This window comes from Pelophylax lessonae, assembly GCF_965119305.1.
Source record: "Pelophylax lessonae genome assembly, chromosome: 3".
NCBI classification, from domain to species: Eukaryota; Metazoa; Chordata; class Amphibia; order Anura; family Ranidae; genus Pelophylax; species Pelophylax lessonae.
In genome coordinates, this window is record NC_138770.1 from 51,240,900 (window position 1) to 51,264,703 (window position 23,804).

The window sequence follows — 23,804 nt, forward strand, 5'->3', positions numbered from 1 at the left end:
CCATGGTGGAAGTATGGTGCATGGACCTGGTTCTGGTCCCAGGCTTCTACCTCTCTGATCATGATAAAATAATCACCAGACAATTTATTTCTGGATATATACACTGCTCAAAAAAAAAAATTAAAGGAACACTTTGAAAACACATCGGATCTGAATGGGGAAAAATATCATGCTTGATATACATACTGATATGGATTGGGCAATGTGTTCGGATCTATACTGGTTTGGACTCGGTAATGTGTCAGGATCTATAGATCTATACTGGTATGGACTGGGTAATGTGTTAGGATCTATACTGGTATGGACTGGGTAATGTGTTAGGATCTATACTGGTATGGACTGGGTAATGTGTTAGGATCTATACTGGTATGGACTGGGTAATGTGTTAGGATCTATACTAGTATGGACTGGGTAATGTGTTAGGATCTATACTGGTATGGACTGGGTAATGGGTTAGGATCTATACTGGTATGGACTGGGTAATGGGTTAGGATCTATACTGGTATGGACTGGGTAATGTGTTTGGATCTATACTGGTATGGACTGGGTAATGTGTTAGGAATGAAAGGATGCCACATTGTTTGATGGAAATGAAAATGCTCACCCTACAGAGGGCTGAATTCAAAGACACCCCAAAAATCAAAGTGAAAACATGATGCAGCAGTCTAGTCCATTTTGCTGAAATTTCATTGCAGCAACTCAGAATGGTCCTCAGTAGTTTGTATGACCCCCACATTTTTGTATGCATGCCTGACAACATCAGGGCATGCTCCTAATGATATGACGGATGGTGTCCTGGGGTATTTCCCCCCAGATCTGGACCAGGGCATCACTGAGCTCCTGAACAGACTGAGGTGGAACCTGGCAGCATCAGATGGACCAAAACATAATGTCCTAGAGGTGTTCTATTGAATTTAGGTCAGGCGAGCGTGGGGGCCATTCAATGGTATCAATTCCTTCATCCTCCAGGAACTGGCTGCATACTCTCACCACATGAGGCCGGGCATTGTCGTGCACCAGGGGGAACCTAGGACTCACTGCACCAGCCTAGGGTCTGACAATGGTTCCAAAGATGTCATCCCGATACCTAATGGCAGTCAGGGTGCCATTGTTTAGCCTGTAGAGGTCTCTGCATCCCTCCATGGATATTCCCCCCCAGACCATCACTGACCCACCACCAAACCAGTCATGCTGAATGATGTTATAGGCAACATAATGTTCTTAACGGCTTCTCCAGACCCTTTCACATTTGTCACATGTGCTCAGGCCAGTGGTGGCCTGTCCATTGGGCGGCGCAGGGGTGCCGCCCCCCCCCCATCCATGCATTTGGCCCCCTAATCTACATGCAGGGCGCCGGATGCATGGATTCCAATAGGGTTTTTTTTTAAGCACGTGATTAGAGCCAGAGGCTCTAATAGGCTTCAAAAAAGGGCGGGCTCGGGGCGCAGGGCACTGCGCCTTGAGCCCACCCAGTTGTAAAACAATAGCGAATGAATAGCAAAACCTACACCACCTGCCGGCCGTCCCGCAGGTGCTGTGGGTTTTGCAGCCCCCCCAAATTATCATGCACCAGCCGCACATGATGCTAGTGGTTGACTTGCCAATTTTGGTGTTCAATGGCAAATGCCAATCGAGCTCCACTATTTCCGGCAATGAGCACAGGGCCCACTAAAGGACATCGGGCCCTCAGGCCACCCTCATAAAGTCTGTTTCTGATTATTTGGTCAGAGAAATTCACATCAGTGGCCTGCTGGAGGACATTTTGTAGGGCTCTGGCAGAGCTCATCCTGTTCCTCCTTGCACAAAGGGGCAGATACTGGTCCTGCTGATGGGTTAGGGACCTTCTATGGCTCTGTCCAGCTCTCCTTGAGTAACTGCCTGTCTCCTGGAATCTCCTCCATGCTCTTGAGGCTGTGCTGGGAGACACAACAAATCTTCTGGCACTGGCGCGTATTGATGTGCCATCCTGGAGGAGTTGGACTGCCTGTGCAACCTCTATAGGGTCCAGGCATCCCCTCATGCTACCAGTAGTGACACTGACCCTAGCCAAATGCAAAACTAATGTAAAATAGTCAGAAAAGATGAGTAGGGGAAAAAATGTCAGTGGCTTCAACCTGCAAAACCATTCCTATTTTGGAGTTTGTCTCATTGTTGCCCATCTAGTGCCCCTTTTGTTAATTTCAATAACACCAAAGCAGCTGAAACTGATTAACAACCCCCTCTGATACGTAACTGACCAGATCACTATCCCAGGAGTTTAATTGACTTGATGCTGTACTTTGATTAAAAAGTGTTTCTTTAATTTGTTTGAGCAGTGTAGTTAGGAGCACCTAGTACAAATATTGATCTCACTTGGCAATGTTTTTTCAAATATTTTATGATTAGGAATAGGATAAGAATAACCAGACTGAGCCAATGCTTTTTGGTAGAGCAGCCTCCTCTGTCTTCAGGGCCCGAATAAATGGTTTGTAATAGAATCAGAATCCACTAGAGTCCACTAGAAAGTATGAATTAAAGTAGAACTATAGGCAAACCTTTTTTTGTTTTCATTTTGGATAGAGCTGTGTCCCATTGCGGTGATTTCCTTCAACTTCCTGTCCCATAGCCAAACACGAAGTGTGAGGAAATCCCTGTAAATTAAGGGAATTCCATGGGGACCCCCAGGTCTTCAGAACTAGTGTACCCATTGGAAGATTTCCCCTTTTCTGGAGACAACCCAAAATTTGGGTAATTTCTTTTACTTTCACTTTAAATGATAATGATAAACAGGACAAGTTGAAGGATGAATCTCCTTAAGAGGGGCACAGTCCACAAAAAAAGTGAAAGGTGTTCTATCCCCTTCTCCACTCTATCCGAAGCTAAAAAAAAGTTTTGCCTTTAGTTATACTTTAAGGCTAGAATTGTCATATACGGGTAGCTGCCAGTTCCTGAAAAAGGGGAAGCCGCACCCCTGAAATGCGTTAGCTGTATCCAATGTTCCTAATCAATCAATATTTTGAAATTATTTACCAAGTGAGATGTTTGTACAAGGTGCTCCAGACCACACATCCAGGAGCTGCTGCTGCAATAGAACGAAAGGACCTGACTGTTCAGTCTGGAAGGGGTGGCTGGATGACAAGTCAAATATTGTGTTTTCTACTATATTGCTAACCTGTTATTTAAAAAAATTTATGTTGGAAACTGACAATACACTAACATTATTTTATTCTACCATTTCAGTTCCAGATTACCATCCGGAATGAATTCCGCCATGGCTGAAGCCTACCCGGTCTCCCCAGCGAGTCTAGACCGGCCCCTGCCCCCGGTGATCCGACCTCATGCGGTCTCTGAGGTGACCCCAGCAAAAAAGATAACCTTCTTTAAGAGTGGAGACCCCCAGTTCAGTGGAGTAAAAATGGCCATTAATCGGCGTAGCTTCAAGAGTTTTAGTGCCCTTATGGACGATCTTTCAAACCGAGTCCCTCTGCCGTTCGGAGTTCGGACGATCACTACTCCTCGAGGAACTCATAATATAAACAGGCTGGACCAGCTTCAAGATGGGGGAAGCTATATATGCTCTGATAAAAAATATGCGCAACCCATCGCTGGGCGTAAAGTGGGCGCTCACAAAAGCAGTCGCCCAGTGAGCGCCCAAAAACAGGGTCAACAGGATGAGCCAGAGGAGGAGTTCACCGCAACTCACTTTCAACAGGTGCCCAAACTGAGGAAGAAGGTTGTTCTGGTGAAGAACGGAGATCCAACGGTTAGGCGATCCATCATTCTAAACCGACGGAATGCACGAAACTTCAAGACATTCCTGGAGGATGCTTCCGATCTCCTGCAGTTTACTGTTCGACGACTCTACACCGTGGATGGAAGGAGAGTAAGTCAGGCAATAATGCGTAATGGGGGGAATATGCATAAATAAAATTAGTGATTGGTCTACCTTGATAGAGATGACCCTGGATCACTAAAAAGATGGACAGTAGTAGATTTCTCAATTGGCTGGGATACTTGTTATTTATTGGTGGAAAGTACAGCCAATAGAGAAAAAAATCAAATGAAAAAGAAGGAAGAAAGAAAGGATGATTTCTAGCAGGATAAACTTATGAAAGTAGAGTTTTCACAGCTGCTATCCAGGGATTACTAGACAGCTGTGACATGAGATGGAAAGCAAAAAATGCTATACAAATGTACGTTAAGAAGGAAAGGGAAAGGTCTCTTTAACCACTTACCCACTGTGCACTCAATGGGAGTACTCAGATTGGGTGGGGAGTACTCGGATTGGGCGGGTGTGGAAAGTGGGGTCCCCCAGGGTTCTGTCCTGGGACCAATCCTGTTTAATTTATTCATAAATGATCTAGAGGAGGGGATATCTAACACAATCTCAGTATTTCCGGATGATACTAAACTAAGCATGCCAATATCTTCTATGCAGGATGTGGAAACCTTACAAGGGGACCTGAACAAAATAATGGGGTGGGCAACTACAGGGCACATGAGGTTTAATGTTGAAAAATGTAAAGTAATGCACTTGGGTGCCAGAAACCAGAAAGCAAGCTACTCACTAGGGGGGGAACCTCTGGGTGAGTCTAGGATGGAAAAGGACCTGGGGGTACTGGTAGACAACAGGCTTGGTACCCAGGCTTGGTAGCCGCTGCAAGCAAAGCCAACAGAATACTGGGATGCATTAAAAAGGGGATTCACTCCAGAAATAAAGAGATTATTCTACCGCTCTACAAGACTCTGGTCCGGCCACATCTGGAGTATGCTGTCCAGTTCTGGGCACCGGTCCTCAGGAAGGATGTGCTGGAACTGGAGAGAGTCCAGAGAAGGGCAACAAAAATAATTAGGGGAATGGAGGACATCAGCTATGAGGAAAGACTACAAGCACTGAATCGATTCTCTCTGGAGAAGAGACGATTGAGGGGGGATATGATATCAATGTACAAATACTGTACTGGCGACCCTAGCATAAGGAACAAACTATTCAGAGAAAGGGAATACAATAAGACACGTGGACACTCACTAAAACTAGAGGAAAGGCGGTTTAACTTTAAAGTACGTAAGGGGTTCTTCATTGTAAGAGAGGTAAGGATGTGGAATTCTCTTCCACAAGCAGTGGTATCAGCAGGGAGCATTGATAGTTTCAAAAAACTATTAGATGGGCACCTTAAAGACCACAACATACAGGGGTATACAATGTACGGTTAACAGCAAACACACACACACATCATAGGTTGAACTGGACGGACGGATGTCTTTTTTCAACCTCACTAACTATGTAACTATGTAACAATGTAACCCCTTCCTAACCAGACCAATTTTCAGCTTTTAGTGCTCTCACATTTTGAATGACAATTACTTAGTCATGTAATACTGTACCCATATGAAATTTTTGCCATTTTTTTCACACAAATAGAGCTTTCTTTTGGTGGAATTTAATCATCATTGGGTTTTTTATTTTTTTGCGCTATAAATGAAAAAAAAAAAAATTGTAAAAAAAATGCATTTTTCTTTGTTTCGGTTTTAAAATCTTGCAAATTTAGTCATTTTTCTTCATAAATTTTGGCCAAAATTTATACTGCTACATGTCTTTAGTGATGAGCCAAACACCCCCCTGTTTGGTTCCCACCAGAACATCTCAAACAGGGGAAATGTTCTAGCGAACATGCGAACTCCATTAAAGTCTATGGGACACGAACATGGAAAATCAAAAGTCCTCATTTTAAAGGTTTAAATGCAAGCTGTTGGCCCAAAAAAGCGTATGGGGACATGGGTACTGCCCTGGGGGACATGAATCAATGAAAACATTTTTTTTTAAAAACAATAGTCTTTACAGGAGCAGTGATTTTAATAATGCTTAAAGTGAAACAATAAAAATGAAAATTTCCTTTAAATATTGTGCCTGGGGAGTCCCCTTAATGTTCCTTTAAAGTGGCGCATTTGTGCGATGTATGTAGCCTGTTATATATATATATATATCTTTGTGGTATACACTGTACTATCTGATCTCAACAAACTGTAAATGTATTATTAACTATAGAATTCCACTTATAAATCACCCGCTGGCCAAGTGAGTCGAACTCACAACCTTGCAATTAAAGCCTGGTATTCTACCACCTACATCACTGTCAAGCGGGCTCAAGGGTACCACAATCTCCCTGCCTAACTACCCAACTTCTACAAGTTGGGTAGTGAGCTAGAAGTTAGGGAGAGTGTGTTCACCCTTAGCGGGCTTGATGGTGGCATAGGTGGTAGAATACCAGGCTTGCAATTGAGATGGTTGTGGGTCCAGGTCCCTTGGCCAGCGGGTGATTTATTGGAATCAGAGGTCAGAGAGTCCATGATAATGCAGGAACTCTATGTTCCTGTGAAGAAGCCCATTTGTTCCTCATTTGACAAACAAGCGGATCAAACTCGAAGCTCATCCCTACATATCTTTGGTATAAATAACCCAAATAAGTGTATATTATTTGGTCTTTGTGAAGGTTATAGAGTCTACAAGCTATGGTGCCAATCATTGAATATTGATCACACCTGATGTACTGACGGCCTATCTCATTTCCTGAGACCCTAACAAGCCCGCAAAGTACAAATGCCCCCCAAATGACTACTTTTTGGAAAGTAAACATTCCAGGGTATTTAGTAAGAGGCGTGGTGAGTTTTTGAAGTTGAAATTTTTTCCCACAATTCTTTGCAAAATGAAGATTTTTTTTATTTTTTTCACAAAATTGTCATATTTCCAAGTTTTTTCTCACACACTGTATGAGCATACTTGCAACTACACCCCAAAGTACATTCTGCTACTCCTCCTGAGTATGGCGATACCACATGTGTGACACTTTTTACACAGCATGACCACATACAGAGGCCCAACATGCAGGCCAGGGAGCACCGTCATTTCCTGACTTCCCATTACAAATTTTGTGAGGCACTGTAGGGCACTGATAAGAAGCACTGTAGTGCCACCGATGTGGCACAGATGAGCACTGATGTGGCATGGATGAGCAATGATGTTGCATGGATGTGGCACGAATGAGCATTGATGTGTCATGGATGAGCACTGATGTGGCAGGGGTGTGGCATGGATGTGGCACAGATGAGCACTAATGTGGCACAGATGAGCACTGACCTGGCATGGATGTGGCATGGATGAGCAATGATGTGGCATGGATGTGGCACGGATGAGCATTGCTGTGCCACAGATGAGCACTGATGTGGCAGGGGTGTGGCATTGATGTGGCACAGATGAGCACTAATGTGGCACAGATGAGCACTGACCTGACATGGATGAGCAATGATGTGGCATGGATGTGGCACAGAGGAGCATTGATGTGGCATGGATAAGCACTGATGTGGCAGGGGTATGGAATGGATGTGGCACGGATGAGCACTAATGTTGCACAGATGAGCACTGACCTGGCATTGATGTGGCATGGATTAGCACTGATATGGCATGGATGTGGCACAGATGAGCACTGACGTGGCATGGATGAGCACTTACGTGGCATGGATGTGGCATGGAAGAGCGCTGACATGGCATGGATGTGGCATGGATAAGCACTGATGTGGCAGGGGTGTGGAATGGATGTGGCACCGATGAGCACTAATGTTGCACAGATGAGCACTGACCTGGCATTGATGTGGCATGGATTAGCACTGATATGGCATGGATGTGGCACAGATGAGCACTGATGTGGCATGGATGAGCACTTACGTGGCATGGATGTGGCATGGAAGAGCGCTGACATGGCATGGATGTGGCAGGGATGAGCACTGACATGGCATGGATGTGGCACAGATAACCACTGATGTAGCACGGATGAGCACTGATGTGGCATGGATGTGGCATGAAGGAGCACTGATGTGGCACGGATGACCACTGATGTGGCACAGATGTGGCTAAGGATGAGCACTGAGGTGGCATGGATGTGGCACAGATGAGCACTGACATGACATGGAGGCGGCATGGATAAGCACTGATGTGGCATGGATGAGCACTGACATGGCATGGTTGTAGCATGGATGAGCACTGACATGGCACGGATGGGCATGGATGTGGCACGGATGTGGCACGGATGAGCACTGATGTGGCATGGATGAGAATGGATGTGGCATGGATGGATCACGTGGTAAAGGGCCGCTGTCATTGGCCCTTTACCATGATCCGTAATGCGCTGGGTCCCTTGTCCCCGGCAAGCACGGACACTTCTGTGTGCACAATCCTGGGAGGATGTCATTGTACGTCTTCCCAGAATAAGCTGACCGCGCTGTCATTCGGCAGAACAGCAGTAAACAAGGCCAATCGCCGTTCTGTCAGTAAGGAAAGAATGGATCCTGTGTTCAGCACCTCCCATACTACACTAAAACACGGGCTAGGCACACATTTAACCCTTTGATCACCCCTGACATTAACCCCTTCCCAGTCATTAGGACAGTGACAATGCATAGTTTTAGCACTGATATTAGTGTCACTGGTCCCCAAAGAAGCGTCAAAGCGTCAGTAAGTGTGCAATTTGTCTGCTGCAACATCGCAGTCCCGCTTTAAGTCGCTGATCAACGCCATTACTAGTAAAAAAAAAAAAAATGCCATAAATCTATTCCATAGTTTGTAGACGCAATAACTTTTGCGCAAACCAATTAATATACACTTATTGTGATTTTGTTTTTATCAAAAACATGCAGCAGAGTACATATTGACCTAAACTGATGAAATTTGATTTTTTTACATTTTTTTTATTGGATATGTTTATTTTTTTCAAAATTGTCGGGTTTTTTTTTTTTTCTATAGCGCAAAAAATAAAAACCACAGAGGTGATCACATACCACTAAAAGAAAGCTCTATTTTGGGGAAGAAAATGAATAAACAAATTTTATTTGAGTACAGTGTAACATGACCACGCAATTGTCAGTTAAAGCAATGCAGTGCCGTATTGCAAAAAAATGGCCTGGTCATTAAGGAGGGGGGGTAAATCTTCTGGAGCTGAAGTGCCGCTTTGGCCACTGGACACAGCGAAGATTGATCAAAGTCACAGGACCCGTGTAGTATGTCCTACTGCCCCTCTACCACCCTCACCCCCTCCTCATACTGGACTTGCTGGAAAATTCCAATTATTAAAATGATAGCTGGGAATCGCTGTGTAAATACCGAAGCTGCAGAAACTACTGGTGCAAAAATAAAGACCCTTAACACATTGATCAGATGGGAGATAGAGATATACAAAGTAACATTGTTTATAAACACTGATCAGACGGGAGGTAGAGAGATACAAAGTAACATTGTTTATAAATATTGATCAGACAGGAGATAGAGAGATACAAAGTAACATTGTTTATAAACATTGATCAGAGAGGAGATAGAGAGATACAAAGTAACATTGTTTATAAACATTGATCAGACGGGAGATAGAGATAAAAAGTAACATTGTTTATAAACATTGATCAGACGGGATATAGAGAGATACAAAGTAACATTGTTTATAAACATTGATCAGACGGGTGATAGAGATACAAAGTAACATTGTTTATAAACATTGATCAGACAGGAGATAGAGAGATACAAAGTAACATTGTTTATAAACATTGATCTGATGGGAGATAGAGAGATACAAAGTAACATTGTTTATAAACATTGATCAGACAGGAGATAGAGAGATACAAAGTAACATTGTTTATAAACATTGATCAGACGGGAGATAGAGAAATACAAAGTAACATTGTTTATAAACATTGATCAGACAGGAGATAGAGAGATACAAAGTAACATTGTTTATAAACATTGATCAGACGGGAGATAGAGAAATACAAAGTAACATTGTTTATAAACATTGATCAGACAGGAGATAGAGAGATAGAAAGTAACATTGTTTATAAACATTGATCAGACGGGAGATAGAGAGATACAAAGTAACATTGTTTATAAACATTGATCAGACAGGAGATAGAGATATACAAAGTAACATTGTTTATAAACATTGATCAGACGGGAGATAGAGAGATACAAAGTAACATTGTTTATAAACATTGATCAGACAGGAGATAGAGAGATAAAACATTGTTGGCCAGCAAACGCAGTTATACGGCGGCAGGTGGGCAGGTTCTTGCGAATCGCCGTGCCTGTATGGCGGTTCCCAGAAGCGCTCCTGTGTGGTATTAACACAGAGCTCCTGTGTTCCTGCTATTTAGGAACACAGGTTCCTGTATTTTTTTTTTTTTTAATTAAAAATAAATAAAAATGACATAAATCTTTTCCCCTAGTTTGTAGATGTGATAACTTTTGCACAAGCCAATCAAAATACGCTTTTTGCGATTTTTTTGTACTCAAAATATGTAGCAGAATACAAATTTGCCTAAGAGGATGAAAAATTTAGATTTTTAAATCCTTTTTTTTTGGGGGGGGGGGGGGGGGGAATGGTATATAGCAGAAAGTGAAAAATATTGTTTGGTTTTTATTTCAGAATTGTTGTCTTTTTATGTTTAAAGAACAAGAAATAAAAATCGTGCAGGTGATCAAACACCACCAAAAGAAAGCTCTATTTTGGGGAGAAAATTAATAAACAAATTTTATTTGGGTACAACGTCACATGACCGCGCAATTGTCCGTTAAAGTAATGCTAAAAATGGCCTGGTCATTAAGGGGGAAGTGGTTAAAGTGACTGTGATAAAAAAAATATTTTTTAAGTTGTTTTGCTTTTTGTATATAGATTGCATAAAAAAAATAAAATAATTTTTGAAAGATAATATCCAAAAACAAAATAATAAATTTATTACTTTGTTAGCTTACTCAACAACAAAGTGATCACTGAAAAATCAGGCTCAGAGCAGAAATGTAATCATTGTTCTCGTCTAGTCCATGGGGGGAGTACAGGTGAGAGATCCGAACCGGTTAAGACAATTTTATATAAATAAATAAATAAATAAATATATATATATATATATATATATATATATATATATATATATATATATATATATATATATATATATATATATATATAATATATATTGTTCTAATATGCAGGCAAGTCTAGCTGTGCCTGCAACTCTGCTACTATTTCTTCTAGAACCAAGTCCCAGCATGCACTGCAGTCATGTGAGCCCTAATCATGCTGCACAGAAGCCCAGGGAATACAGCTGTACCAACAGATTACTTTTAATTAACTTTTAATCAGGCTTTGTTCTATCAGGGTTTGGCCTAGAGGACTTTAGCTGCTGCTGAATTATTTATATTCGTAGAGCAACTTGTCACTGTGCGGGGCTCTGCTTGACCTTGTCGCTGGTGCAAAATAGTATTAAAAAAATAATAATTATAGTAATAATAATAATAAGTGATTTTAAAATAAAAATAAAAATAATAGTAATAATAATACAAATAATAATACAATTTATTATTATCATTATTATTACTATTATTACACTGTGCAGGGCTTGACATTGTCCCTGGATAGCGCAAAATTATAATAAAAACGAATACTAATTATAGTAATAATTATAGGTCATTTTAAACTTAAAAAAAAAATAATAATGACAATCATAATAATAATAATACAGTTATTATTATTATTACTATTATTACCATGTGCGGGGCTCTGCTTGACCTTGTCCCTGGATTGTGCAAAATAGTAATAAAAACTAATACAAATTTTAGTAATAATTATAGGTAATTTTAAACTTAAAATAATAAGAATAGTAATAATACAAATAATAATACAATTAATATTATTGTCATTATTATTACTATTATTACACCGTGTAGGGCTGTGCTTGACATTGTCCCTGGATAGCGCAAAATTATAATAAAGAACGAATACTAATTATAGTAATAATTATAGGTCATTTTAAATTTAAAAAATAATAATAATGATAAAGCCAGTACCAGTGCCTGACTACAGCCAGTGCCAGTGCCAACCAGTACCAGTGCCTAAATACAGTCTGTACCAGTGCCTGACTGCAGCCAATGCCAGTGCCAACCACTAACAGTGCCTGATTACAGTCAGTACGAGTGCCTGACTGCAGCCAATGCCAGTGCCAACCAGTACCAGTGCCTGATTACAGTCAGTACCAGTATCATCTCAGGTCATGTGATATGTCACAGGGGAAGGGCAGTTCACTTTCGCTCCCCAGTGAAGGAGGTTTGTACTCAGAGGGCGCCTCCTCTCCCAACTCTCCATCATAGCAGGCTGCCATTGGAAGAAGGGGAGGGCAGAATTTTCCCTCCGGCAGCTATTGCAGCCTATGCTGTGCCCAATTAGAGTGACACTCAAGTCAGCAGGCAGCTAGAGAATGGAGCGCCGGAGAACTGAGAATCTGGCATCCAGTGCCAGCCAGTACCAGTGCCAACAATTACCAGTGCCTGATTACAGCCAGTATCAGATGTAGTCAGTGCCAGTGCCTGATTACAGCCAGTATCAGTTATAGCCAGTGCCAGTGCCTGATTACAGCCAGTGGCAGCCAGTATCAATGTCTGATAACGGCCAGTACCAGTGCCTGATTACAGCCAGTGCTAGTGTCTGAGTACAGCCAGTACCAGTAGCATAGGTTGAAATGGATGGACTGATGTCTTTTTCCAACCTCACTAACTATGTAACTATTTAGTACCAGTACTAGCCAGTATCAGTACCTGATTACAGCCAGTACCAGCCAATACCAGTGCATGATTACAGCCCAAACCAGTGCCAGCCAGTACCAGTGCCTGATTACAGCCAGTACCAGTTTCAGCCAGTACCAGTGCCTGACTACAGCGAGTACCAGTGCCTGAATACAGCCAGTGCCAGTATCAACCAGTACCAGTGCCTGATTACAACTAGTATTAGTGTCTGCCAGTACCAATGCCTGATTACAACTAGTACTAGTGCGTAATTACAGCCAGTACCAGTGCCTAATTACAGCCAGTCCCAGTGCCAGCCATTACCAATGCCTGATTTCAGCCAGTATCAGTTGTAGCCAGTACCAGAGCCACCCAGTACCAGTACCTGATTGCTAGTGCCTATGCCAGCCAGTACCAGTTCCTGACTACAGCCAGTGCCATTACCAACCAGTACCAGTGCCTGATTACAACTAGTACCAGTGCCTGTGCCAGTCAGTACCAGTGTCTGATTACAAGTACCTGAGCCAGCCAGTACCAGAACCTGACTACAGCCAGTGCCAGTAACAACCAGTACCAGTGCCTGATTACAACTAGTACTAGTGCCTGTCAGTACCAGTGCTTGATTACAACTAGTTCCTGTGCCTGATTACAGCCAGTACCAGTGCCAGACTAGACTTAGTACCTGTGCCTGACTACAGCCAGTACCAGTGCCTAATTACAGTCATTACCAGTGCCGGACTAGAGTTAGTACCAGTGCCTGACTAAAGCCAGTGCCAGTGGCTGATTACAAGCAGTGCCAGAGCAAGCCAGTACCAGTGCCTTTAGAACCAGTTCCAGTGCATGACTATAGCTGGTACCAGTGCCTGATTACAGTCGGTGCCAGTGCATGACTATAGCTGGTACCAGTGCCTGATTGCAGTCAGTGCCAGTGCGTGACTATAGCTGGTACCAGTGCATGATTGCAGTCTGTGCTAGTGCGACTATAGTCGGTACCAGTGCCTGATTGCAGTCAGTGCCAGTGCATGACTATAGCAGGTACCAGTGCCTGATTACAGCTAGTGCTGGTGCATAAGGCAGCTGGTACAGCTGATACCAGATAGAACCCACCTCATTTCCTGGCTGGGGGACATCTAGCATCATCTTAGCCCTTTCCTCCTCAGCCTTCCTAGGAACGCCCACTCCCCCAGACTGACATTCATCCATCAAGGCATGTTGATATTTGCATAACCCCTCCCAAGGGCAAAACACTGCTTACATTAGAGCTGAGGGCTCTTAAGAGGAGTACTGGGGCAGAGTGCTGTCATTTTTTCAGCAAGATATGTACAGCACCCTGCTGGCCCCTCCCAACAGCCATGACCTGCCTGCATTGCATAGAGAAGCACAGACTCAGTGGTGACATCACAGAATGTAGAATAAGGTATGTAACGAAAATAGAAGGATTTTATATAAACATTTAATTATATATATATATATATATATATATATATATATATATATATATATACATATACTGTATGTTTTGGAGGAACCAGAAAAGGCATAATTTGTAGTAATGATGTAACGGTTGTGTTCCCCTTCCAGATTGAGAACATACAAGGCGTTCTACAGTCACCCAATGTCCTGATCTGTGCGGGCAGAGAGGCCTTTAAATCCATCCAGTCAGAAAATGTGCGCAAAAGTATTACCGAAAAGCTGCCGGGTCTCCGATCTCATCACAGCTACAACCACAACAGTGAGATCCGCGACAACAAGAAAAATGGTGAGTCCTGCTGAGACAGATGATGTCTATTTTCCAGCAAATCAGTGAAACTACCAATTCAACAAGAGTCACAGCTCAGTTCTAGGTGGAGTCTGCTGGGCTGATCAGCCTTCTGATTTCTTATATCTGTTAGAGAGTCTGTCAATAACAATGCCTGGTCATAGCCACTAGCTCTGATTCCACCTTTATCTCTGCTGTGTTAATTTCCTCTCTTGCTGCTTCCAATTCGTTTCTTTCATGTACTGTACAATAGAACATAAAAAACTATCAGGGATGGTGGGAACCCCTCGCCATGGACACAACAGTTGTACAGACCCAAGAACTCAGCACAGGGATAGTGGGAACACCTCATAATGGACACAGCAGGTGTACAGACCTGGGAACTCAGCACAGGGATGGTGGAAACCCCTCATAATGGACACAGCAGGGGTACAGACACAGGAACTCAGCACAGGGATGGTGAGAGCCATTCATAATGGGCACAGCAGGTATACAGACCTGGGGAATCAGCACAGGGATGGTGGGAACCTCTCATAATAGCCACAGCTGTTGTACAGACAAGGGAACTCAGCACAGGGATGGTGGGAACACCTCATAATAGGCACAGCAGGTGTACAGACCCAGGAATTCAGCACAGGGATGGTGGGAACCCAGCATAATGGACACAGCAGGGGTACAAACCCAGAAACTCAGCACAAGGATGGTGGGAACCCCTCATAATGGACACAGCAGGTATACAGACTTGGGAACTCAGCACAGGGATGGTGGGAAACTGCCATTCTACACCTTGACAATGAGGTTGCTGGTTCCTTAGCTCGTGTGCTTCCAGAAACCGGGGGCTAGAGTTGCTTCTCTGCCCTCAGGAGGGATGCAGGATCCTGGGGAGGACCCTGGCAGGGGCCCCCTGGTTAGGCCTGTGACTAGGCCTCAGTCTGTGGAAGATATTGGGCCTGGCCCAAGGAGAGATGAGTCCCTGTCTGCCTTTAGACGGAGGATTGTTGGTAAGCTGACACGGATTAATAAAGAGGAGAAGAAATTGGCAGCTTTAAAGGTTGAATTTAGAAAGAAAAAGCTGACGTGACAACGTGTACAGCAAAAAGAGACCGGCTCTGAGGCCTGAGTTGAAGGCCTTGGAGCAAGCTTTGAAGAAGCAGAAAGAACTGATGAGCTCTCTGAAGGAAAACAGCGGAGCATTTAAGGAGAAATATACGAAAGAGGAACGTTTCAGCCAAATGAGGAGAGGAGCCGCTTCCAGCGTGGAGAGTGACTCAGTCAGTGAGGAGATGCAGGTACGGACAGAGTCCGCAGAGAGTGAGAAAGTGGGTCCGGAGGATGAACCCAGCTGTACAACACCTCAGGCATCTGCTGAGCCTCCAGTGGTGAACGCCTCCATCCCCCTCCCTCTGCAGCAGCAATATGGAACATCTAAACAGGAGGTTGAGGGGGGTACTGGCATGCTGGAGTTTTTTGCCGAGCTGGAATCCCCTCTGGATGGAAGAAAGTTCCATTTCACTGCGGATTCCTCAGATGACGAGGAGATGGGTACCGCTCCTCGCCCTGTGAAAGAGAAACCTTTGGATAGAGGAAGATTCACCATGCAATCTGCAACAACCAGGAGGAAGTTTGATCCCACTGTCAGCCATGACACTGCAGAGGTAACAACACAGCAAACAGGTATGGCGTGTGTGTAAGGTGGTGATGTGAACTATAATAATGACAATGGGCTTGCTGAGGGTTGTATTGTTATGGGTAGTCAACCCAGACCCATAGACAATTTACAGCATGCAATGCAACCTGATGCACCTGCTGGAAAAACTTCAAATTTAGATGCAAATGGCGGGAGAGCTGGAGATAACTGTGAGCTTCTGGGGGAAGAATCTGCAGAGAGGAGCACCATGGACATTGCAGAGGCTTTGCCTGGACCAGATACACTGACTGTTTCTGAGAATGGTGGAGGAGGTGCTGAGAGCAGTGGTGCCACAACTGTCTGGGAGTCTGCAGTAGATGGGACTGTGTTTGAACCCAGGATAGCAGCTGAATGGTCAGAGCGGGGGGGGGGGGGGTCTTTCCTCTGTTGCTCCAATGACTGCTATGGTTGATTCAGACTCCTTGTCAGCAGATTTGGTTGTGCCTAAGGACAATGCTGCAATTGCTGGTGGTGTGTCTGTGAGGAAAACATGCTGGTGCTGCTGCAGGAGCTGGGAGGGGGGAGTGAGCAGGGAAGGAGCATGGAAATGTTTTATCTTCCTCGTTATTTAAAAGGAGGAATGTTGTGCAGCTTCGATGGGAGGGTGGGGGTGTTCCTCCACATAGGAGGCCAGTGGTGGATAGGATTCTGGAGTTCGTTCGGGTTTGGGCCCACAGATATTATCGCTCTGATCAGTCCGACTAGTTCCTATGAGTACGATTTGTCCTTTATCCCTCTGGAGTCTTTGGACATATTTTGGAAGAGGTATGAGCATGTGTGTAGGGGCCTGCCGGACTGGAAAGGGCTTGTATCACGCCAGCCACACATTAAAATGGTGACAATTTTTGTCCGCAATGAGTCCATACAGCAAGGGGATTTATCTGTATGGCTGAGGAGATATGGAGACATCCTGAGCCCCTTAAAGAAGATTGTGGATGATCGGGGAATATGGGTGGTGGGGGGGGGGGGGTTGTGGTGGTCTGTGCAGCTAAAATTGAGAGTTATTGACAATGTCATCCAGCATCTGCCATCCTCAGTTTTCCTGGGGAGGGACAGGCTGACCATCTTCTATCCGGGCCAGCCAAAGTTGTGTGGGGATAAAGGGCACTTTGCGTCCTCCTGTCCGGTGATGAAGTGCTCTCTGTGTCAGGGTTAGGGCATTTGGCAAAGGATTGTAACATTATAAGGTGCAACCTGTGCAATGCGGTGGGACATCCTTATAGTCAGTGTCCTGAGGCAATGCACAACCAGCCTGAGCTCATGAGAGTGTTCTTCCGCCTGGGCATGGATGCTCAGAGCTCAGCAGCTAGGGTGCCTCGGATTCCCTCTGAGTCTGTGCCAATGCACAGTGTGTCAGTGTCTTCCCAGTCTGTGGTGCCCCAGTCTGTGCGTTTGCCTAGTGTGCCTGTGTCTTCCCAGTATGTGGTGCCCCAGTCTGTGCGTTTGCCTAGTCAGCCTGTGTCTTCCCAGTCTGTGGTGCCCCAGTCTGTCCTTTTTCCTAGTGTGTCAGTGTCTTCCCAGTCTGTATCTAAGGTATCAGTTTCTGAGAATGTGTCCAATCCTTCCGTGTCTATGTCTTCCAAAATTGCAGAGGTAACAAGAGGTGCTGAGGCAGGGGCATCAAGTGCAGTGCCAGTCTCGACACTGCAGGGCTTCTATTAAGGAACATGGGGTGCGGAGGAGTGAGGAAAATGGTGAAGAGGCTGGCCTGGTGGTAGATAAGGTAAGGGAGAGTGGGGGGGGGGGGTAAGAGTAAGGAGGGGGAGGGTAAGAGTGAGGAGGGGGAGGCTAAGAGTGAGGAAGCTGTTGGTTTGTCCAAGGATGGTATGGAGTGGTTGGAGGAGAAAAGGAAGAAGGGCAAAAGAGAAAAAAGGTGTTCAGTTACCTCAAGTCCTAAGGTTTTGCCTTTTGGCAAATAAGTTTGGGGTCCTGTCAGATGATGACGATGAATGGGACTCGTTAAGCACAGCGTCTTCTATGGATGATGAGTCCCTGGGTGCCCTGAAGTGCACTTGTTCTCCAGGGAGAGAGCGTAGTCAGGCTAAGAAATGGCTGCCTCAATTATCCTAATGGCAGTGCCCACTCCGTTAAAAGTGGCAACCATTAATGTTGCCAGCTTAAAATCACAGAGTGCTCATCATATGGCCTTATTATTGCTCAGCGAGTTTGATGCTGACATTTTGTTTTTGCAAGAGACCCATCTGATTAGTCTGGTCGATATACATCTGGCATACATCTGGCAAAGAAAGAGTGGTCACTCCTTTTGGTCTGTTGCGACCGAGCCTTGGGTTGCAGTCCTTTTTTCCGGTATGTTAACGTGCTGACGAGTAATTGAGGTAGAGATTAGGAGATGCATGATTAAGAAATGCCTCTTTACAAAGATTAAGCCTTTTCATTTTACGGCTCAGCAGGTTATCGTTGGAGGTGACTTCAACACCTTACCAGGTCTAAAGACAGCAGAGGTTTCAGAGATAAGCTGGGTTATGACAGCCTTTTCCTGAATGCGATAGTTAGGGAAGCAGGTCTGGTAGATGTGCACATTAAGTGCTGCCCAGACAGCACGGGGTTCACTTTTCAGCAAGGTAATAGTCAGAGTAGGATAGATAGGTTTTTTTTTTAAAGGGTGACTCTACTTTTTCGGCACCTGTGTGTCGGGCAGTGGAGTTTTCTGATCAAAGTGTTCTATTTGTGACTCTGAATGCCTCAGTCATGCCACCTAGGAGAAGGGGTATCTGGAGATTGAATTCACCCTCCTGGATGACGAGAAAGTAAGACAATCCTTTGAGGAATTTTTTCAGGCGCAGGTAACTATCCTAGACTTTTGCAACAGTAAATCAGAAAGGTGGGAGCTTATAAAACAGCGGACTGTTAGGCTTTTCAAGGCCATAGGGAGAAAGAGACAGCAAGATAAGTATATCACCTACCAGTGTTTGCGGAGGAAACTTGACCGCCTTGTTTTGAATGGAGGAGATTCTGAGGCGATCTCTGAGGTGAAGCTTTTTTAGTTCAGAAAAGGGACTACGGGAAATACCATTCGCCTGAGCCTTACCAGAACTGTAAACAGAGAGTAGCAGTTAAGACGGTCAATGGCCTGAAGAACAGTACGGGCTCTCTGACGAAGTCTAGGTCAGGGATCCTGGAGGTCGTCAGGTCATACTATGCTGATCTCCTGGGAAGAAGGAACCTTGATAGGGAAAGGATGTTACGTTTTTTGGACACTACACCAGTTCTTGAAAGTAATGTTCCTTTGATTAATTTGACAGATGAAATCACTGCAGATAAGGTGATCCAGGATATTGATAAACTAGCCATCAGGAAAACGCCAGGGCCAGATGGTTTGACAGCCAAATTTTATAAATGTTTTAAGACGATCCTGGCTTTCTACCTTGCAGAGGTTTTTGATGGCTGTTTGCATGAGGGTTCTCTCCCTTCTTTCAAGAGGCAATCTGCAGTAATTCTTCTGTCAAAGGGCAAAGATCCTTCTATGATTGAGAATTGGTGCCCCATTAGCCTTCTTATTGTCGATAGAACGATACTGGCAAAGATTTTTTTCAGGCGATTATCATCAGTGGCAGGCGGTTTGTTATCCCATCACCAGCACTGCTCAGTTCAGGATAGAAGCACTTTCTCATCTGTGTTAGCTGTCCGAGAGGCCTTAGAATGTTGTAGGGCTGCTGATTGGGGTAAATTGTTGCTGACATTGGATCAGGCTAAGGCCTTTGATAGGGTTAATCATGGCTCCTTCTTGGCAAGTATGGCCTGGAGGGGGGTTTCCTTGATTGGCTCAAGATTTTGTAAAAAGGGGCTGAAAGCTTTCCTCTGGTTAATGGTTGGGTTGGGCAGCCCTTTGTGGTTGGCTCAGGTGTGCGTCAGGGGTTTCCTTTGAGTTCTCTGCTATATGCGTTTGCAATCGACCCCTTTCTTTAGGCTAGAGAGTGGACTATTGTGTGGAGTACCTTTAGGCATCACTGGTGTGCCTCCTTTGAAGGTTGTGGGTTATGCTGATGACATTTCTGTTTTTATCTCTGGGACTGGGGAGGCACAGGAAGTGGTCTCAGTGATAAGGCACTGATAAGGCAGAAGCATCAGGTTCAAAGGTCAACCAGGACAAGTGTGAAGCTTTCTGGATGGGCGTGGAACGTGAGAACTTTGTTCTCCTGGATGACTTCCCGGAGCCCCAACAAAAAGAATTAGAGTTCTAGGCATTGAATTTGACCCAGGTCACTATGGTCATGCAAATTGGGTAAACAGGCCTTGAGAATGCCGATGCCAAGGTGGCAAGCTGGAAAGGTTGGCAGTTTTCCTTGAGGGAAAAGGTTGATCTGCTCAGATCTTTCTGTATGTCAGTTTTGTCTGCATTTTGCCAGTATCTCTCTTTATACCAGGATCTATAGTGGTTTCCTCCAGCTGTTATGGGGGAACAGAATAAACATTGTCAAAAGGAGTGTGACTTACCTTCCTAGGCGGGAGGGTGGTCTAGGAATGATCAACCCTTTAGTCTTTTTCTCTCTGAGGTTTGTAAAGTACAACCTGGGTAACATGTTGGCAGAGAGACCGCCTGGATGGGTGGGTATTTTCCAGTCCTGGTTTTGGCCCTTTCTGCAAAACTGGGAAAATGGTAGGCCAATGAAAAGCCTGAGGGTCAACCATCATAAGATCCCGGCTTACAATGCCCCATGTTTGAAAATACTTTGGCAGTGGCAAGTAACGGCAGGGGAAGTCAGATCTCTTCCAAGGAAACTTCTTGAGAAGAGGATCATGAGCTCTGTTTTTTGCGAACCACTGGCCTTAAGGGATTGCCCAAGCCTTGTTTTGGGGAAGGGTTTGCAATTGAATAATTTGGAGAAAATAAGTTTAGGGATCAGGCTTGGCTCGCTTTCCATGGAAAGCTATATGTGAAGGGCAACTTGAAGTTTCTTTCTACGAGTGATCGGGGCTACCTTAGAGTGGAGGAGTGGTGGAGTCCATGGATCATTTTCTACTTCGGTGCCCTTTTAATATAGAGGTGTATAAGAGGGTAGGGAGGGCTCTGAGTGTACCTTTCCTCCCCCATATGAGATATGCAGAGTGGGTGAATGGGGCATTCCAGACTCGCCAGGATTATAATTTGGAAACACTTTTTTTTTAGTTAGTTTAGTAGTCCGTTATTTCACATGGAATGCACGGGGCCAGGTATCCTTATGGAGTAAAATCCTCCCTGTCAAGGTGGTGGTGCAGGATATTCTGGGTGAGGTTGGGAAGATTCGGGGTCTTGAGAAAGACAGGTGGCAGCAGGAGGGCTGGATAAGGGCGTGGAGGAATATCAGGACTCTGCAGATGCTGCCTGTTGATCTCAGAGTGTGCGACTTTTCTTTCTGTCCTTGCTTCGCTCCCCTAGATTTTCAAATCAAATATATTTTCAATAAACAAAATGAACCCTTCCTAATGGGCATAGCAAGTGTAAGTACACCCCTCACATTTTTGTAAATATTTTATTATATCTTTTTATATGACAACACTGAAGAAATGACACTTTGCTACAATGTAAAGAAGTGAGTGTACAGCTTGTAAATTTGCTGTCCCCTCAAAATAACTCAACACACAGCCATTAATGTTTAAACAAAAGTAAATACACCCCTAATTGAAAATGTCCAAATTGGGCCCATTTAGGCATTTTCCTTCCCCGCTCTCATGTGACTCGTTAGTGTTACATGGTCTCAGGTGTGAATGGGGAGCGGATGTGTTTAATTTGGTGTTATCGCGCTCACTCTCTCATACTGGTCAATAGAAGTTCAACATGGCACCTCATGGCAAAGAACTCGCTGAGGATCTGAAACAAAGAATTGTTGCTTTACATGAAGATGGCCTAGGCTATAAGAAGAATGCCAAGACCCTGAAACTGAGCTGCAGCACAGTGGCCAAGACCATACAGCGGTTTAACAGGACAGGTTCCACTCAGAACAGGCCTCGCCATGGTCGACCAAAGTGTTGAGTGCTCAGCGTCATATCCAGAGGTTGTCTATTTTGGGAAATAGAGGTATGAGTGCTGCCAGCATTGCTGCAGAGCTTGAAGGGGTGGGGGGTCAGCCTGTCAGTGCTCAGACCATACGCCGCACACTGCATCAAATTGGTCTGCATGGCTGTCATCCCAGAAGGAAGCCTCTTCTAAAGATGATGCACAAAAAAGCCCGCAAACAGTTTGCTGAAGACAACAGGCTAAGGACATGGATTACTGGAACCATGTCCTGTGGTCTAATGAGACCAAGATAAACTTATTTGGTTCAGATGGTGTCAAGCGTGTGTGGCGGCAACCAGGTGAGGAGTACAAAGACAAGTGTGTCTTGCCTACAGTCAATCATGATGATGGGAGTGTCATGGTCTGGGGCTGCATGAGTGCTGCCGGCACTGGGGAGCTACAGTTCATTGAGGGAACCATGAATGCCAACATGTACTGTGACATACTGAAGCAGGGCATGATCCCCTCCCTTCAGAGACTGGGCCACAGGGCAGTATTCCAACATGATAACGACCCCAAACACACCTCCAAGACGACCACTGTCTTGCTAAAGAAGCTGAGGGTAAAGGTGATGGACAGGCCAAGCATGTCTCCAGACCTAAACCCTATTGAGCATCTGTGGGGCATCCTCAAACTGAAGTTGGAGTGCAAAATCTCTAACATCCACCAGCTCGTCATGGAGGAGTGGAAGAGGACTCCAGTGGCAACCTGTGAAGCTCTGGTAAACTCCATGCCCAAGAGGGTTAAGGCAGTGCTGGAAAATAATGGTGGCCACACAAAATATTGACACTTTGGGCCTGATTTGGACATTTTGACTTAGGGGTGTACTCACTTTTGTTGCCAGCAGTTTAGACATTAATGGCTGTGTGTTGAGTTATTTTGAGGGGACAGCAAATTTACACTGTTATACAAGCTGTACACTCACTACTTTACATTGTAGCAAAGTGTCATTTCTTCATTGTTGTCACATGAAAAGATAGAATAAAATATTTACATAAATGTGAGGGGTGTACTCAATTTTGTGAGATGCTGTACCTAGGGACTCAGCACAGGGATGATGGGAACCCCTGCTAATGGGCAAAACAGATGTGCAGACCTGGGATTTTAGAACAGGGATGGTGGGAACACCTCATCATGATCCTAGCAGGTGTACAGACCTGGAAACTCAGCACAGGGATGGTGGGAACCCCTCAACATGAGCAAACAAGTGTAAAGACCCAAGAACTCAGCACAGGGATGGTGGGAGCCCCTCAAAAGGAGCACAACAAGTGTAGCGACCCGGGAATTTGGCACAAGGATGGTGGGAACCCCACATAATGACCTATACAAGTGTACAGACCAAGAAACTCAACACAGGGATGGTGGAAACCCCTCATAATGGGCACAGCAATGTACAGACCCAGGAACTCAGCAAAGGGATGGTGGGAACCCCTGCTAATGTGCAAACCAGGTGTGCATACTCAAGAATTTTAAACAAGGATGATAGGAAATCAGGTGTGATCCTGATCATGATCATAGCAGATGTGTAGACCCAGGAGGTCAGCACAGGGATAGTGAGAACCCCTTAAAATGGGCACAACAGTTGTACAGACCCATGAACTTCACACAGGGGTGGTGGGAACCAATCATAATGGGCACAGCAGGTGTACAGACCTGGGAACTCAGAACAGGGGTGGTGGGAACCCCTCATGCTGGGCACAGCAGGTGAACAGACCCAGGAACTCAGCACAAGGATGGTGGGAACCTCTCATAATGGGCACAACAGTTGTACAGACCCAGGAACTTCACACAGGGG

The 23,804-nt window shown here is 44.7% G+C and overlaps 1 protein-coding gene across 1 annotated transcript in view; it reads left to right on the forward strand.

Moving 5' to 3' along the window:
- RP1L1 (RP1 like 1) overlaps nucleotides 1-23,804 on the forward strand; it is a gene marked incomplete at both ends in the record, with an annotated part of 51,353 nt that overhangs the window by 15,791 nt on the left and 11,758 nt on the right. Inside the window, 2 exons of the mRNA XM_082250536.1 lie at nucleotides 3,220-3,862; nucleotides 14,150-14,327. Of these exons, the coding sequence (XP_082106662.1) occupies nucleotides 3,220-3,862; nucleotides 14,150-14,327 (821 nt within the window). The remainder of the gene's footprint in view (nucleotides 1-3,219; nucleotides 3,863-14,149; nucleotides 14,328-23,804) is intronic.